General features: G+C 38.2%; 1 protein-coding gene across 3 annotated transcripts in view; it reads left to right on the top strand.

The window, feature by feature from the left end:
* The window catches only part of LOC104146479 (versican core protein), a 116,073-nt gene extending 98,578 nt beyond the window's left edge, over positions 1-17,495 (top strand). For all 3 annotated transcript variants that reach the window (XM_068924648.1, XM_068924647.1, XM_068924645.1), the window contains 3 exons: positions 14,325-14,469; positions 15,608-15,790; positions 16,277-17,495. In XM_068924648.1, the coding sequence (XP_068780749.1) occupies positions 14,325-14,469; positions 15,608-15,790; positions 16,277-16,407 (459 nt within the window). In that variant the 3' untranslated portion in view covers positions 16,408-17,495. The remainder of the gene's footprint in view (positions 1-14,324; positions 14,470-15,607; positions 15,791-16,276) is intronic.
* The last annotated feature ends 1,032 nt before the right edge of the window (positions 17,496-18,527 follow it).

Below are 18,527 nucleotides of genomic sequence, written 5' to 3'. Positions count from 1 at the left end.
CTTCTGTATGTGGAGCAGAATGCATTTTTCAGATGGGGATATGGCATTTACACCATGGGTCTTTGAGAGCCCATTAAGGAGTCCCTTAAGTACTCCTGGAGACTGTTCTAGTGTGTATGGCAATTTTACAGCTAGGATTGAAAAGCAGTTATGCTTAGGTGGTTCAGGAGGCCTGTAAACAATAATCTGTCCCCAAAATTTTAAGATGCTCTTGATATGTCCCATTGCCTTAAGACAGGAAGGAGAATCAGCAGAAGCAAAGGGAAAACGCTCTTTACCCACCTTTAGTTAAAATAAATCAGAGTGCCGGATACAGGAAATCATTGATCTCTTTCCAATTCAAAGCAGTCTCTTCTGTAGAAGAGACAGGTGATTTACTGCCATTTAACACTCATTAAAGAGCATTATATTAAAAAATTGATCATGCTTATTATTTTTGTTTCCAGTTGTGAATTTTTCTTAAAGCAGAAAACATTTAGACTTTAGGACACACACATGCACCTGCTCATGCCTGCACAAAATGGTCATTGCTGCATGTGGCTACAATTTATGGAGGAAGACACTTGGAACATAGCCGTTTACATTGAACAGGCTGAGGGTTAAAGTCCTTTAAATGACTTGTAAATGAGCCATTCCTTGGGAAATTATGATGTATGGCAGGTGACTGTACAGGAAAAAAGAAAAGGAAGTTCAAATGTTTTTGTTGCCTGATTGATTGCTCTGTAGCCCTCTGATGGAACTAGTGTACCCACTTGTGCTTGGAGGCACAGCGTCTTCCAGGATGTAAGCAGAGGACTTTCTTCTGACCGTTTCCTCTTACCACTGCTCATGTGTTTTTGAGAGTACCAGATGTGCCATGTCCTTGAATTCCGCTTATTCTGGAGTTGATTCTGCCTCTTATGTGGCTTCTTCCACATTACTGACAGGGACAGGCACCCTCTGAAGGTGGTTTAATTTTGAGTGGAGCTCAGGGAAGTGCCAATCTCTCTGCGTTTGTTGGGGATGGACCTACAATTTGCTAGGGGACCTGGAGTTAGGAGAGAGAAATTTGCCAGTAAGCATAGTGCTTGAAGGGTCAGCATGTCTTATACTGGGAGTGTGAAACAAGATACAAACTCGTATATTGCAAAGACCAATTCGATAAATCAATGAATGATGAATTCCAGGAAATTAAAAATGGTGCTGAGATTCTATTTCTAATTCAGGCTGCTGGGCAAATGTTGTGTTAAATTTTTACTTTAATTCAGATTTATCTTTTGGTTGATCCTTATCCCACTTTCCTACTTTTTTTTTTTTTTTAACAACTTTCCTCTGTCTCTTCCTTTGGAAACAATCTACATGTCTCTTGAAATCATTTATGTTCATTGTTTCAATGGCTTTCCTTCATAACTTATTCCATATGTTTTATGGATGAAGTGGTCCTGTGTAACTTCCTTGTTTGCTCTTTTCTCTTAGTTTTTAATTAATTTTTCATACTTTCTAACCCCTCTCCAGGTAATAGTGATTTATTACTTCCCTAGTAATTGGGAAAACAACATAATAGTCAAACTTATGCATCAAATGTGTTTCCCTGAGGGTGCTTTAGAATTCTGCTGAATTTGAACACTGTGTAGATGAAAAAATTACATCACTGATGTATTTGTGAGTAAACATTAAGCATGGTAGAGTTAAATGCATTTATATAACTCATGATCATAAAAATCGGTATTGCTCCATCAGCACTCAGGTTCTATTCTGAATTTCTGAGACTGGAGATAGCTCTTGCATATAGCCAAGATCTAAACAGCCTTCTGGTGTTTTACATATCAGGTGCATCTGTAACTGAGCTGTGCTTTTTTCATCTTTGTGAATCAACTCCATATTTTCTTCAAGACAATATCATCTGTCTAGAATGCTATTTAACACTTCTGGCTTAATAGAAGAGTTGTCAAGTCTGCTAAGAATTCCCATAATATCAGAATCTGAATCTGAAAATCATGCTTATAATTCTAAAAGTTTTGTTTGTTTTTTTCCAAAAAAGTCCTAATCTTAGTAGGTTAAAAAAAAAAAGCAAACAAAACAACAAAATCTGCAAGAGATGTTGCTGATGGACTTGTTGGCCCAGTGCTACTGTTTTACCCAATAGTGCCCAGATAAAATAACTGATAAATGTTTATACTAAATTGTCATGATTTCTTTCATGTGAATTTTCATTCTGAACCAAAAAGGGGTGGGGAATGGAAAAGTAAAATTAAGACTCTGTAGACCTCAGACTCTGCCACTGGAGATTATGGAACAAAGGTTAGATTACTTTGGTACACGTTTTCCATGAACATGAGAAAACCCACAACTTATATAATGAGTAGGCTGAAAGAAACTCTTTTGCCAAGCGTTGGCATGCATTTTATTAGCAGTTTCTGGAAAGGGGCTCAAATGATCTTTTTCTTTCTTTTCACCTAAAACATATTTCAACCAATGAGTTTAATGAAAGGAGACCACTTATTTTTTGACATTTTCAGCTCATAACCCTATTGTATTTTTCCAAGTTTTTTTTAACTGAAGCTAAATGCCAACCACCATTAAATATGATGGAGTTGGACAAAAACATATGCAAGAGTTCCTTAGTGAAAACCAATGAATGTACTTCCAAGTGTATTGCACGTTGTTTCTTACTGCACTGAATTCTTGAATACGCATGTCCACGTTGGCTCTTTTTTTGTGAGGTTTCAGTCATATGCAGCAATGGAATATAAGCCTTGTGCTGTATCACTTTCATTGCCTCCCAAAACACAGGATTTTTCTGTGTGCTTTGCTTGCTGGTTCAAGTGATGTGAGAGTTAAAGTGCTGTGGTGGATTGAGACTGGATGGAAGAAATTGATAAACTCATCCCTGTCATTGGTCTAGTAAAGTGGGAAAGCTTAAATTCTCAGATGTAGTTGTGGAAATTTCCTTTCCCTCATAAATCAACAGATGAAACTTTTGCCAACTGAAATAAGCAAGGACCATTCAGTTTTCTATGCAGTATTACAAGTTAGATAAGATCAGTTCATGCCACTTCAGTGGGATGGGAGGCTTGTTTGTTTTTAATGTGTAGGATGAATTTGACCAAGATTTTAAAGAGGTTATTATGTAGAATTAAGCTTCTTACTAAGAAACCTACACTGTCCATTAAAGTAACCATGGCAAGACCACAGTCCTGTTGAAGACAACAGGATTTATTTATGTGCCTAATAAAGGTGCGACCATAGTCAGCTACTTCTGATAGTCTTAGCACTTTTTTTGCTCCCCCTGAAAATACTGGCTGTTGTTCATTCATCAAAACCAGCAGCAGTCAAAAAAGTCCCTCTGTTCCTGTGTAAGGTTTTCATATTTCAACTGGAATGTATATGTGATGACCAAAAATGATGCCAGTAAGCAAGTCCTAGAACACATGAAGAGTCATCTTGTAAATATATGGTTAGATCTTTAGTCAGAATTATTCAAGGGAAGAACTTTTAACACAAGGACAATTATCCTAATGAAATAGAAATAGGTACAGTCCTAATTCATAGCATTGTAGGCTCTGTTCCTGCAAAAAGAATTTGAGTAGACTTTTTGATCTACCTCACCGAAGTATGCGATGATGCATAGCTATTTGTGCATTTTTAGGGGATTTTGGCATGTTTTGGGACTTAATCTTAAAATTATTTTTCATTTAAAACTGCTCAGCAGTTTTCTATCCTTCAGGCAAAATGACATAGGTCTCACAATCTCCTGGTAGATGACGCTTTTTCAGAGAGCTGAACCCACTGTATCTCAAACACATACTGAGCTTGAAAAGTGCAAAGTAATGCGTAAAATAGTTAGGTCCTACACTGGTACCCAAAAGTTCAGTTGTCAGTCCAGGCACTCCTTTCCCATAAACAAATTACTGTTATTTTATTATTCTGGATTTTATTGGCCAGGCCATGTTTTATTTAAATTTGTCCTGCTTATAATTCTTTTAAAAAACAAATCCGGAGCTTCTTGGCTAAGGTTAAGATACCTCTTTAAAGCAGCTCCTTGGTTAAGCTCTGGGTACCTTTTCCAATAGGTAAAACAAAATATAATTACCCTAAACTGGAATACAGTGCTGGCCACCCATATGAATCTAGTTTTGTTCTGATTTGTTGTACTGTATCTCTATGGCAGGAAATAATCTTTTCTCATCTACAGTGTATTCTTTCTCCTTTTTTTATTTTTTTATTTTTTAGAAAGAATTTTTCAGCATTTCCAGTTGATTAATGTTTTGGAGCTGATGGGCCATATGAAGAAACCCTCTGGCAGCAGTAACCTCTCTTTTTTTATATCAAGAGAAAAGAGTTGATTGCAGCTGTGTCAGTACAACACAAAAAGGGAATGCTCATTCAGGGAACCTGGCCCCTTGCTTGTGGTGCAAGTTCAACTCTGACTGCAGTGAACATTGCTGATTATTGACCACTGCCACAAGCATGGACTTGGAATATGGGCAACGTAAAAAATCACATGGACCCTTAGAAACAGAACCTGAAGGCTGCAAATTTTGGCATATCTGCGTAGTCCCTAAGTTGTGGGTAATGTGTCTCAGAGGTGAAGGCAGAGAGAGCAGGCACCGAAGTGAGCTCAGAGAGCTCGCCACACTCCAACATTTGTAGAACATTAGGCAGTAGTTCCTGAAAATGAAGCAAATTTCTGCTCAAGACATTGCAGGTATGACTGCCTCTACAAATGGAAGAGGTGGAAGACAATAATAGACTAATTTAAAGAGCATATTAAAGAGCTTGTTAACTCTGCTTGTGTTCTGCTACAGTGTAGTTATAGGGCTGTCCTTTGGTATGTGGTGTGAGAAAGACCCGATTTTCTTCTGAAATATATTTTTCCTTGGGATGAAAATGGTAAGAGTTTGCTACGTAGAAATGTTTACAGAATCAAAATTATTCTTCCTCCTTTCTGGAGATTTTTCTCCTGGTATTTCTGTGACCGTGAATAGTTTTTTAAGAATGGGTCATGGACAATCTTCAGGCCACATATATCATAAAAAGCTGTAAGTAATAAAAACAAATAAGTTCAGGAAAATCACAATGATACAGGAAAAGAAAGCAAGGCCTAAATCAGTCACGCAGCTGTGTGAAAAGAAGAGTTTGTCCATGCCTAGTTGGATCTTTGTATATCTTAAATTCAATGTAATGCAAATTATATAGTAAATGATAATTTTAGCAAGAAAGAGCCAATATTAATAATAAAACTTATACTATCAGTAGGGACACTTAAAAATGGCTTGATCAAAAAAAGAGTGGATACAATGTGACATCTGAAAATATCTTAGGGAAATTGAATTTAAATAATTCACTTAGGTCTGTGAATGGTAACTTTTACAGCTGTAAAGCACGCCCATCCAAATAGAAAAAACCTGGTGTTGCTTTTGGCCGTTTCTCCATTGTATCTGGATTGCTGGCATTTCACTATTAAGGACCCTTGTGAACAGGCACAGCAGTAAAGGAGTCCTTTGGAACTATTCATGTTATGGATTAAGCACATATAGCTACTTGGGGTTGTGCCTTGGGCCTCCGTCTCACAGGGGGAGTTATTCATATCCTTTGGAAAATGCTGTTGATAATTAGTGCTTTGTACGGTGGTGAGCTCACTCCCATTACATAAGATTAGTGCTGTAATAAGGAGCTGGCTAGTGTCTGTGGCCAGATTGTCTGTCACTTATAGAGTGCTGCCAGCTAGGCAAGTAATGGGGCATATTGCCACTTTTAAAACTGTCCAGAGACTCTACATTAGTTTTTCTTCCCTTCGGCACAGGAGTATTATGCTTTGTGTTTGTAATGCTGGACTTCAGGTTGTCAGTGCTAGGTAGCTACATAGAAAAACAAAACAAAACAGAAGTTTCATTTTGGCAAAAACAAAGCCCTCTCTTTTTCTGTCCTTTATTGGTCAGTGAATCAGAATGTTTTAACTTAAGCAAATCTATAACTACTGCCCTCTTGGAAAGAGTAACTTCATTGAACACAAAAACCTTCAAAAGGCATAGAATATTGTAGGGAGGTAGGCTGCCTCTGAGGGTTAAATAAAGCAAACAAACTAAAAAGTACTGTAGTCAGCTGCAAACAAAAAGCTCATTGTGCCAATGTCCCACAGGATCCTTGGAGAAGGAGATTTTAAATCTACCAAATGTTTTGATTTTGTGCTGCAAACAGTCATTAGAGCCTCTTTTTAAGATGCTCATTTGACCTGCATTAAATGGAGGAGAACTATATAATGTTATTAATGACAGGTATGTTTTAGTTCAGTGTGTCTTAGGCTGCAAGGAGGGCCTCTTGGACAAAGTGGTTTTTTGTTTGTCTTATTTTTACCAAGGGGGTAGGCAGTTACTTCAGAGCCTCGTTACAGTTGGCTTGGGGCCGAAACTCTTGGACTGCTCCAAACCTGCAATAATTGTTGAAATACATGACAAAATGGAGGATTTTTTTTCAGTGGCTCTCCAGTAAATTGCACATTAAAAAAACTGAGTTTACATCATGTTGATAATATATAATTATGTCTGTATAACTCCCAGAGCACGTGTATTATACTAACCTTTATCACTCTACCATGATTCTCTTCAACGCTAAAACACCTGCCCATTAGCAAGAGAATTTCACCAGCAATTTGTGCCATTCGCTTTTGGCAGCTCTGCATACTACGGTATATTTGACTTCTGAAAGACCAGCACACAGAATACACCCGCACCAGCGGACTGTGCACTTCTCTAAAGGAAATATTTGAAACACCGTGGACGTTACTACTCTGCGAGGACTCGATCCAGAGCAGCTCAAAGTCGATGGAATTTTGTCCATTGGCTTCAGTAGCTTTTAAAGAGTTAATCAAGGAGATAGCTTTCTGTGTCGTTATTATTATTTTGGAACTATTCAGGGGTAGTATCTGGACTCAGTAGCGAGTAGACAGTGCCATCTAGTGGGAGCTTCCTGCCATACTTAACAGCTTCCACTTTTCATAGAAAAGTTGTCATATTTTGGTACTGCTTTAAAAAAATGTCGAAGACCTAACATCTGCTCCATGACGCACCCCCCCCCCCCAAGTTTGATGCTGCTTTTATATTTCAGATACATCAGCTAGCCATGGTTACTTATTTCGTTTATATTGCTTAGGTTTCTTCCACTAATTATATATTTTTCCACAAGTCTTAATGTTTATATAATCTGCAATTAGTACCTGTGGATATTCATGGAAATACATATGTTATTTGGGGTCCTTTCTTTGAAAGCTGTCACAGGAGAAGCAGAAGAGTTGTCAACAAGTTCCACTACTGTGTTAGGAAAAAACCTTTAAAATGAAATCCTTTGCATGGTTCATTAGCAAAGCTCCTTCTATCTGTGCCTAAACCAGTGAAGTCAGGAGCATTTCTGAGCTCCTAGAGCTGGGAGTTTGCTACAGTCACTCTCTGACTCCCTAATGGAGAAAGTGTTCGGTGCCAGCCTGATCCATATCCTGGCAGCTTCCCTCAGTCCGTACAAATAAAGCCCAGGTTAGGGGCTCGATGGGAGCCACGCAACTATAATGTAGACAATAAGGATACCAGGACCATGGCCTGTGATTTTGTAGGTACTCAGAGGCAAGGTTAAGCATAGCAATTGCCTTCATATGGATTAGAATTTCTCCCAGAAATGATTTACTAGCATACTTAGCTTGGTCCCTCGTTCAGCACGTTGTTTTAGCATGTGCCTGAATTAGCCATGGGATCTGCCTCTTGGAGTCTGGGGCACCACCCCTGTCATTAAAGTAAGGTCAAGCCCTTACTGAATAGAGTTTTCAAGCTCATGAATAATTTTGGTGAGTTCTGTCAAACTACTCCCATTCATAAAATTAAACGGAGAATCTTTTGCAGGACTAGGGGGAAATTCAGTGAAACGGAGCCAGTGCTGTAAGGTAGTTTCTCGTCTTTCCCAATGTAAAAATGTATTTAAAGACCAGGTGAACTTAATGGAAATATTACTGTCCTTCCCAGCTCTTCACAGTAATCTGTTTGTTTGTTTGTTTGTTTTTTCTATTGAAAGGAAATGGAATCCCTTTCAAACTTCCCATGAGTCTGTCGTGTAATAGAAGCGGTGCATGTGCCAGAAACCAGGGCATTCTGAACTGATCCATATACTCATTGTAACCTTGTGCTGATCTCTTTGTAGTTCAGCCAGCCTATAGAAGTGAGCAGGAACTTACTGCAAGTGAGATTTAATTTTTACTTAAGCTATTCAATTATAGGAGAACCTGCACACTGAGGAACTTGTTCAGTAGACTTTTCTGATAAAAAATTCTGATGATTTTATCTGCTATTGTGAAAGAGCGTATTTCTGTTCCCAGCACGGTTATGGAAGAAAAGAAAGACAATAGTTGGTAAGCTTTGCAATGCTGTTTAAGCTAGTTTAGTGATAAATACGAGACAGGAAATGTCACTTTAAGATGAAATGGCACAGAGCGTATCCATTCAGCTCGGTCCCTCCATCTTTCCTTGTCTTTTTGATTTACCTTATTAGCATTGCATTAAGTTGCAGTCAGATAGGAAAGCAGCCAGAATGAAATAAAATAAAAATCCCGCTGGAAATTACAAGTGCCAAAAAATGCCAAGAGAGATTTATAATTTAAGCACATTTAAATATACTGAAAACATACTTCCTTTTCCTAGAAGGAAAAACATTAACCCTAAAACCTAAATATTAGATGTATTTCTAGTAAATTATTTCTTAGCCTTACTTATGTACAAAAGATTATTGGCCTTTACACAATAAAGAGGTCAAGTAATTAAGTTTTGTTTGCATCAGTAGGTTATTTTGTTGTGCTTCGTTAAACACAATGTTTGTGGACTCTTCTGGAATGCAGAATCCAAGCTGTTGATCTCAGCCCCTTGGTATCCGCCTTTTGGAGATAAAACAATGACTGCTATTTCTAAATGCATGTCACAAAGCTGAGATACTGCTTACTCACAGATTCACCTTGGCATATGCAAACATCCGAAAGAGCTGAGTGGATTACACATTAATAAGAATATAAGCCCCCCAAATAAGGCTAGTTATCTGAAAATAGAAATAACAGCTCTCCCACAAGGTCAGAGCATGTTCATGGCAGGAAAGCTATGCTCATTCGGTTTGATTAGCAGCCATCTGAATGACAAAACCTAGCAATTGGATAATAAAATTAGCTGCTTTATGGCTCTTAAAATCCTTGCTCTCTGGGACTTAATTAAACAGAAAAGTCAGTCTGTCACCCAACTGGCAGATTATGGCTATGGTTTAATTCAATCCCTTACTAGGAAAACCTCCAAAAACTGTGGAGACTCACTTACCTGGGGAACTTAATAAAAGGCCTTCATGTGCTCTTGTTACCAACGTATCCATCTCCTGTGAGGCAGGAAAATACATTGTCACTGTTTTACAGATTAGAAAATGAGTCAGCCAAATGCAAATGTATTGCTTAATAATGTCACATAGGAAGCCTGAAGAACTGACCTCACGTCCCAGCTCTGTTCTAACCAGTGGGCTGTCCACCCTCATTTTGCCGGAAAATTTTCAATATTCTGTAGCAGAGAAAGCTAGTAATTCCAATGTGTAATTGTGGGCTTCAGTTTTACCAAAAAATGGTACAAGAAAGACTTCTTAAAGCATAGTATAATTAAAGCTGTAATGAACATAAGGGCAGCACCTGTTTTTAGCTTGAAAATGATGGCAAGACAGAATAGTAGTGTGGGCTCCTAAAGGACCAAATGATTGTGCAGCTACCAAAATCCTGTCCATTAGACCAGTTCTTGCAGTTCTCTGATTACATGATTACACTGAAATCTCTATTTTTGATAAAAAGAAGCAGGTTTCTAAGCTGCCATGGATGTTAAGAGCTCTGTAAAGTAATTGTTGCAACAATATTTACCTGAGTTGGAGAGTTGTGTGCTCCTTGCACTCACTCCCTTGCCTTGCTTTGAACGTTCCTCTCCACAGCCCTGCAACATCGTGCTTCCTAGCTGGAAGAGAAAAGTGTAGTGGGTCATGTACGCATTAAACATTATGTGGCCTAAAATGTACAGCCTGGAAGTGCTTTGCATTGTAATCTGTGGGAAAATGTCCCATGTGCTGTGTTAATGTTCCACAGAGCGCTGCTTAATTGTTAGTCAGGGCAGTAATAATTTTTAGGTCCCTCTGTGAGATAGCCCAATGTAAATTTTTTCACTGAGGACAAAGATGGTCATGGCAGTTTTTCTTCCATACGTTAACTTAACATTAGAAATTATTTAGGTTTTCAGAAGCAGAAAACATATCTTATGAATCATACAGCTAAAACTGTTTGATAAAGGTGTCAACTGAAGTTTTGTTGTTGGCAAATGGATGTCTTGAACTTTATCAATTCAAGCATAGTATGCCTTCGTGGTGGTTTCATTGGTCTGCTGAGACAATAACAATTTATATAAAGATACAACCTAGCAGCAGGATAGCTGGAATGATGCCAATGTTTTTTGGCTCATCTGTGAATTTGGCTGATCATTTTTGCACATGATCTTAAAAAGCAAACAGACCTGAATGGTAGATGCTGACAAGGACTGCAATTGAAATATTTTATTTTTTGGTACAGAATATTTTTCTAAGAGACAGTAATTACATTAAAATACAAGGATCTTAAATGACATAACCACTTAAAGAAGTACATCTTATTTAGGATATTTTGGTCAGTGTTTCCCAAAAGAAGAGTTATGAACTGAGTATTTTAGATACTTTATTACAAGGGGAGGGAAGTCTTTACACTTAGCACACTTTATATGACAGATTATAGGGAATAGCTCTGAAAACAAACCGTGCGATCCAGTATGTGATATATGGGATTTGGTTCTTTCTCACTAATTTTCTTCTTGTGTAGTTTTACTGCACATAGTGGGAACACCCCTAATTTACACCAGTGTATGCAAAAAGCAGAATCATGGTCATGCAAAAATGTCCTCTATAAGGAGAGAGCAAAATAGTAGGATGTTTGTCTAGCAACTTACACCATTCAAACTGTGAGAATCTTTTTGTATTCTTATCCCCCTATCAGCGGCTAAATAAGGATTTGAAAAACTACTGAAGAGCTGGGTGGAGACTTAAGAAAGCAATTCAGCAGTCTGGAACTTCCTCTGCTAAGCAATTCTGGCACTAAAACCAAGCAAAAGCAGTATCCAGCCAAAGTAAATCCATGCAATGACGATATCAGATGTGAGGTAACAGCATGTCATGCTGCAGGATATCAGACATTCTTGCATAGACCACAGAGCCTAGATATGATTCTTTGCCATAACACTGCCGCCTTGCCAACAAAGCAAACAGTTTGGAGTCAGTATGGTAAGGCGTGCAGAGCGCACAGAGTCTGTGTGCTTGGAGCAGGAGCTGGCAAGCTGCTGAGCACCTTCAGCTCTCACGCCCTCAAGGGCCGCTACACGTCCTTGCTTCTCACACTCAGGTCCCTATGGAAGCAATCACCTCTCTACAGTACCATTCCTACAAGAAATGGCTACAGGCTACAGGGCCTGTTGAAAACTTTCCTTCGCTTTCAGCACGTTATTGATCAAACTTTTCTACCACCTTCCTGGCTGTTTTCCCTAATTTTTGTTTGTGTCTATATGTGTGGTCGTATTCTTGAAAGTGATTGCATTGCCTCAGCTTAGGAAGCTGATTGCCTGTCATCTGAGCAGTATGACCAGACCATGCATACACTCCTGACTTACAGTAGCAAATGGGCATTCAGAGATGTAAGTGAGGTTGTCATTTCTCCCTGCTTACCCTGCCTCCACAACACACACGGATGAACTTCTCTGCAGCAGGAATGAAGCCTGCACCAATATTTGTTGAATGACTTTTAAGCTGTGATGTTTGTGAAACTGCATTGGAGCTTTTTACACATCCATGGAGAGGCGATGGGACAGATATCTGGGGCAGTAACATCAGCCATTCCCATGTTAATTGTCTCAGCTCACAAGCTGGAGCCTTCAGTGTGTGCACGTGCTCAGCTATCAGTTTGGTGCAGCAGGCAGTGACTTTCTATGCTGTGGTAATGTGGCCTTTTCCGATCACAATACTATATCCTTAACCAATTTTGCTGTAGGAAGGTGCTAGACTTTCGACTGAGCAGCTATTTTAAAATACTCTTTTGGAAAGGGCGACTTGTAGCTCTCTAAATTACAGTAATACATAGCATACATGAGCACATTTCTTCCTCCCCGTTTTCCTTCTCACTAGCTCTGGAGATATATACAGAGCTTTCTTTTTCTTTTTCTTTTTTTTTTTTGCACTAGGTATTGCAGAAAGCCCCCACACCACTCGTCTTATTTGACTCCTATGTATGGTATTTAGCTACTGGGCTTGCAAAACTCATACCCGCATTTATCAGCTAATGTGAAATGCTGAACTCTGGACTTGGGTAAAGAAGGCTAATGTATATATTGTAAGTTAGGATTATTAATCACTCCAACACAGAGATGAAATTATATTAGTCCCACATAAAAAGGGGGATGTTTTATGAGTTGGTACCAGTAACAAATTCAGTGCAGAACAAATTTATTTAGAGCATGATTGTTAAATTGCTTGGATAATTAAAACCAGTGGCGGATAAGATGGGAAACAGAAAGAAAAGGTTAAGTATTTAACTCAAGTTTTTAATTAGCTTGATTCACTGTGAGATAAATGCTACTTGCATGCAGTTCATTAACATTATTTCTAAAATGTGTTCGCACAGACACTGAATAGTGGTTATTTCATAAAGTTAAAAAAATAAGAAGCTAAATTTTTGTGACATTTACATGGGTCAGCTCTAGTTAGAAGGATATAAGCACTGACTTAACATATAAGCACTGTAGAATCTGTATCATTTTGACCATACAAGGGGCTGGCTGTCTGGTTAATGTCTGGCATCTCTGTACATTCCTGTACTTTTAGATACTTATTTTTATCCTTCATTAAATTCTTCTAGGAGTGACACAACAATAATCCCAAAGAAAATCACTAAGAGTAGTTTCTCAAATCTGCTCTCATTTTCCTTTACATAACAGTATATAAATCTCAAAGTACTCTGCTTCATTTGGGATAAAGATTATCCCACCTCTACTGACTGCAAGGACCTTGCAACTTCCTCTGAAGCATATGCCCACTATGAAAGACTCCTAGATAGATTTTCTATCAGTTTGACAAGCCCTTTGCTTCTGTTTTTCATGCTTATTGATCGAAAAAACAGACTAAATCCTCCCTAATTTTCAGCCAAAAATGACACTGTGCAATGATGAGCTTAGCCATGCTTGAATGTCTGTATTCTACAGTGAAACACAGGTGGACATAGCCCATGTGTGGAGCCCTGCACAGCCCGCCAGCAGTTAGTGTTATGCAGCTCTTGGCACGGCTATCTCACCACTGTTTGTCTCAGTAGGCGCATCTCTTCAGGTAAATGCAGAGTTGAAAGCCGCAGAGCTGTATAGCTAAATAAATGCCTCATATAGCCAGTTTGGAACCCAAAAACTTGTGCCTGCCCAAGTGGATATGCCAGATGTGTTCCAGGTGCAGGGCTGAAGAACTAGGTATTATTTATGCTAAAGAAATCCACCATTTGAAGCTTTGTCACATACCAGCAATCAGCTTTCTACTTCTTGAACTAGTCTGCCATGTTCTGCTTTTATTCACAGCATTGTAAATCCAAAGGTCTGTGGAGTTACTTTTTTCTACAGAGGGCAGAACCTGGATCATCATTTCTAAAGCTGAAAGGCTGCTCTATTCGTTCAGTCTGCCACCTGAGCCTTTTTAATGGAAAAGTCAATCTGTAATAGTTTGGGGACGTATTCTGGCACCACCTTTACTTATTTTAGGCCTAATTTTGCAAGTCAGCCCATTGAATGACTATTAAGTGAAATCGGAGAGCACCTAACTTGAGCCTGACAGGATCACTTGTAATTTGCCATTTAGTAGACCTGAAGTAATGAGAATAGTGGAGTATTTACTGCATTTGCTGGCATTTCAGTTTCCATCTGTCCCTGTAGGATAGAGAGAATGTGCTTTAACACACTTTGGATCAGATTTTACTTGGTCTGAATTGTGTCATTCTGTTTTGTTCACCTGACGTCAGTTTACAGTAAGTGAGAAATTGGCTCAGAATATTTTTTCCCTTCTGAGATTATCTGTTAATAGAGTGGGAGGATATTATAAATCTGGCTTTGTTTAGTTTGTGCTTAAATACCTGATTCAAACAATTGAGATTGTTTTACATCAAAGGTAATATTATGTGAACCTCTGTAAAATGGAATGTAAATATATTCCAACACTGGGAATAATGGTTTTGCTCTTCTTTTCTGCAGCAATATGAGAACTGGCGACCAAACCAGCCAGATAGCTTCTTTTCTGCTGGAGAAGACTGTGTTGTTATAATATGGCATGAGAATGGGCAGTGGAATGATGTACCATGCAATTATCACCTTACCTATACCTGCAAGAAAGGAACAGGTACAAGCTTTGCAGTAACAATAGCCTTAGTAGGCATGTTTTTCTAAAAGCCAGTTTTGTAAAGCTAAAAGGATAAATTCTAGTTTGTGTCTGGGACAGGTACAATGAGCCCAGAACTGAGTTCACCCCACAAAATCATCCTTCATCTGTAGTCACATATTACATCTCTCTCTGATCTGTTCTTGATTCAGGCAGAAAAATGTGCACAGTTGGAGCTCGTGATTAAAGTCATGCACGTTTCTCCTTATGCATGGCTTTCAACATAATGGGCATCCATATAACTGGCAGGCCTGTTTTTCATGCATACCATGAAAATATTACCTACTCTTCTTTTCTCGGATGTCATTACTGTGAACTATGCGGGCAGCAAAATTTTGGTAGCGAGTCGGAGCACGAAGCTGTCCACTAGTACGTGGTTTGTTTTTCAGCTTCAGTTGAGCATACTTTTTACCCATCATGCTACCTGTGTCTTCTTGTTTTCCAAAATCATATGGCTTAACAGCACCACTGGCACCTGAAAAATACGTTTGTTTTATACACTGTTAGAACTGATAAGTACATGAAACCTGGCAGCTACCAGGAGCTATACATTGACACCTTAGGAATTCCCTGCCTTTTCGGAATGCGAAAGTAAAAATCCGAACCAAAATCTTCTGTGCCCTCCATTGCTGCCTGGTTATGTATGCAATGTTTTGTTGACATGTTCCCTCTACCTTGATGGATCCATCAGTTTTAAGCGTTTCTATATATCCTGTCATTGAGCAAGACATGAAAAGTTTGAAAATGAGACTTTTTTTAAAAGCTTGTAATCACTTCATTGGCTATCAGGTTCTACAGCTTTCCAGTGATTTTTTTTTTGGTGCTATTTTGGCTCAAAATTATGTCAGAAATTCAAACAAGAAAGAAAATTCTAACCATGCTGTCAAGAATTTCCATCATTGATGCATTTAGTCTACAAAACCAGAGAACTATACAACAGGATAGGTCTCCCTATCCTTGTTTGGACTTGCCTCTTAAGATTCTTACTGAAGTCCTTGATATCTTTCCTTACCCAGCATTTAGAGGTCAATGTATCACATTCAGAAGTGTATTCGCAAACTGATGTTTTGAGTTTTGTTTTGTCTTCTTCTCTTCTTAGTTGCCTGCGGTCAGCCTCCTGTTGTGGAAAATGCAAAGACCTTTGGGAAGATGAAACCTCGTTATGAGATCAACTCCCTTATTAGATATCACTGCAAAGATGGTTTCATCCAGCGTCATATTCCAACAATCCGGTGTCAAGGGAATGGAAGATGGGATATGCCTAAAATTACTTGCATGAACCGTAAGTTCTTTGAAAGGGAGCCAGTGCTTGATTGGAAACAATAGAATCATTAATGCAAGGATTAATAAGCAATGAATGCGTATTTTAAGAGAAGAGCAAACCTGGTGTTCCAGATTATGACAGCAACAGAGGTCACTCTGTCTGTTAAAAAAAAATCAGTCAGGCCTCCAAAAATAACGAAAATGTTCATCCTCTGTTTTTACAGAAGCGTAATTATGTTTTTAAATTATGTTTTTAAATAAGCAACAGCATTCTTATAAAGACCCTGAAATGGGTAGGTTCCTAATAACACTAGCAATGCTTTCTGCAGAGGTATTCTATGTGTAAGAGATGCTTGCCCTGTTTGTGGCGTGGTCATAGTACCAGTTACTCATTTGTTAACCATCTAATTAATCAATAATAAATGGAATCTTACCCTTAAGTGTAACCAGCTTTTAGGTTCAAATAATTTAAAAATATTTCCTGCTTTCCTCCTTTTCTTTGCAGCTTCCACATACCAAAGGACTTATTCTAAGAAATATTACTACAAACATTCTTCATCAGGAAAAGGAACATCATTAAATTCATCAAAACACTATCATCGCTGGATCAGGACATGGCAGGACTCAAGACGCTGAATGCTAAATGGTGAATAGGGATTTCCACCATTTCAGCCAAAGTCCTAACTTTCTGTGCCTTTTCTATCACTTATAGGAGTATTATCAAATTGTTTTGAAACTATGGACTCCGGTACTCACAATGCATTTTGCAAAAATATGGTTTTTATCAGAAAATTCAAATAAAAAATTAAAAAATATATAGTGGAGGGGTGCTTGTGGGGAGGTGAAGAAACCATTTCCAGCCTATCAAGATTATTAGTTTTCTATATGCCATCAGTGTGGACCATTTTATGATGTACACCAGCCTACTGCAATATTTAAACAGCTCAATTTTAGCACCAATGAAAATGTAAATAAGATGATTTTAATGTTGTTCAATTGTTTGTTGTTTTTAAAATCCTGTATATAAAATGAAAAGTCACACTAAGTTCAGGCATATTTATGATTAGAATGGCCTCAGAGGTCTTCAGTCGTTTATGACATTGTTTTCATGTTGTTCACCTAGGCTGGAAATGGTTGAAATAACTGCATTGACTGAAATTTGCTATTATGAGATGAAGAGAAACACACAAGTTACATGACCTTTTTATTTTTTTTTTATGGGAGCTGTGCCGTTTCCCATCCGAGGTACAGTTTGCGTCAATGTGATGCAAAGTTTAGACATAGCACATAAAGTGGGATGAAGCATGAACTAGGGACTGCAATGTGGAACTTTTTTTCTGCTCTCCATTCCAGCTTCATCATTCATGAGAAAGGACTGCATGGAGGACTTGTATATGACAAGGAGGGCCTGTAAAAATCCAAGTGCTAATACATTAACTTTATCAACCAGGGCCACTTTTTTGGGAAAAAAAAGAAAAGAAAAAAAACCCGACTTTCACAACATTAACCACAAGGTCTATATTACAGGTCTCTGCATTCTAAAATGGAGATAGACCTAGTATTTGAGGAATTTTTTTTGTAAAAAACAAACAAAAATCAAAAAAGTAAATAATTTTGTATATATAACCATTTTTTAATCTTTTTATAAAGTAATGAATGTTTGTGTATGAATGCTGCAGCTGTGAAGCGTACATAAATAAATGAAGTAAGCCATACTGATTTAATTTATTGGATGTTATTTTATCCATGCAAAGAAGATTAAAAGAGCTCGACAGTGCCGTATTAGCCCCTGAGCTCCACTTTTGGAACCATCTTTCAGTTCAACTGCTATTTCCCTGGAGAACAAAATTCCTACTAAACAGGATCATTTGTTTGCGATTAGATGGGTGAGAACTGTGTGACTTACAGAAGAATCAGGATCTTGGCTTTCTAGAAAGAAGTGTGTGCACAAAGAGATTATAGATTGTAGTTGGTGCAGTGTGTACGTAGGAGTTTCCTATTATGGTTTTTTACCCTGGTCAGCTTGATGACTGACCTGGATGTGTACAGTAAGTGTAGAAGGTAACGTTTAAAATAACCTCTCCACAGAAAGGACTGTGTATGGTTATTTCTGCAAAGTGCCTTCCACACCTTTGGGCACAGGAAAAAAATGCAAAAAAAAAGAACAGTAAGTTCCCTATGATACACCTTTAAAAATAGCGTTACAAATACAAACAAACATAGATGGGAGGTTTATGCCTTTGTGTTAACGTGGGGAAATGATGCAAAAAATTGAAAAGGAAAAGAAAAGAATTGAAAACCCAGCCAACATGTAAGAGTTTGTACTAGGTAGAGCTGCTCATGGAGTAATCTAACCATAGCTCATCAGGTACAGAAATTACAATTCCTGACAACATCTCTTAAGACATTCCAGTGACTGCTCCAGCAAGTGTACCCTGATTTTTATGCATTCTCCATGGCAAAACATCGCTGGGTTGGCCGGTTCATTCCCCATCCCCCACCCCCCAAACAATGCACATAATACTTTTCTCTATTTATATTATATCTTGTATAGTGTATAATGTGAATGTCTGGTTTTTTTGTGAATGAAAGTCTAAAATCTTTGTAACTTTTATATCTGCTTCTGTTTCACCAAAGAAACAAGGTTTTGCTATACTGTGACTTGTCTTGTTATTGCATGTCTTCCTGTTTAAATCTATGCAATGTGATTTTTCCATATGAATACAATTAGATCATAGTGGATGAGCAACTGGCAG

Source organism: Struthio camelus, chromosome W, assembly GCF_040807025.1.
Source record: "Struthio camelus isolate bStrCam1 chromosome W, bStrCam1.hap1, whole genome shotgun sequence".
NCBI classification, from domain to species: Eukaryota; Metazoa; Chordata; class Aves; order Struthioniformes; family Struthionidae; genus Struthio; species Struthio camelus.
This window is presented reverse-complemented; position numbering and strand designations above follow the sequence as displayed.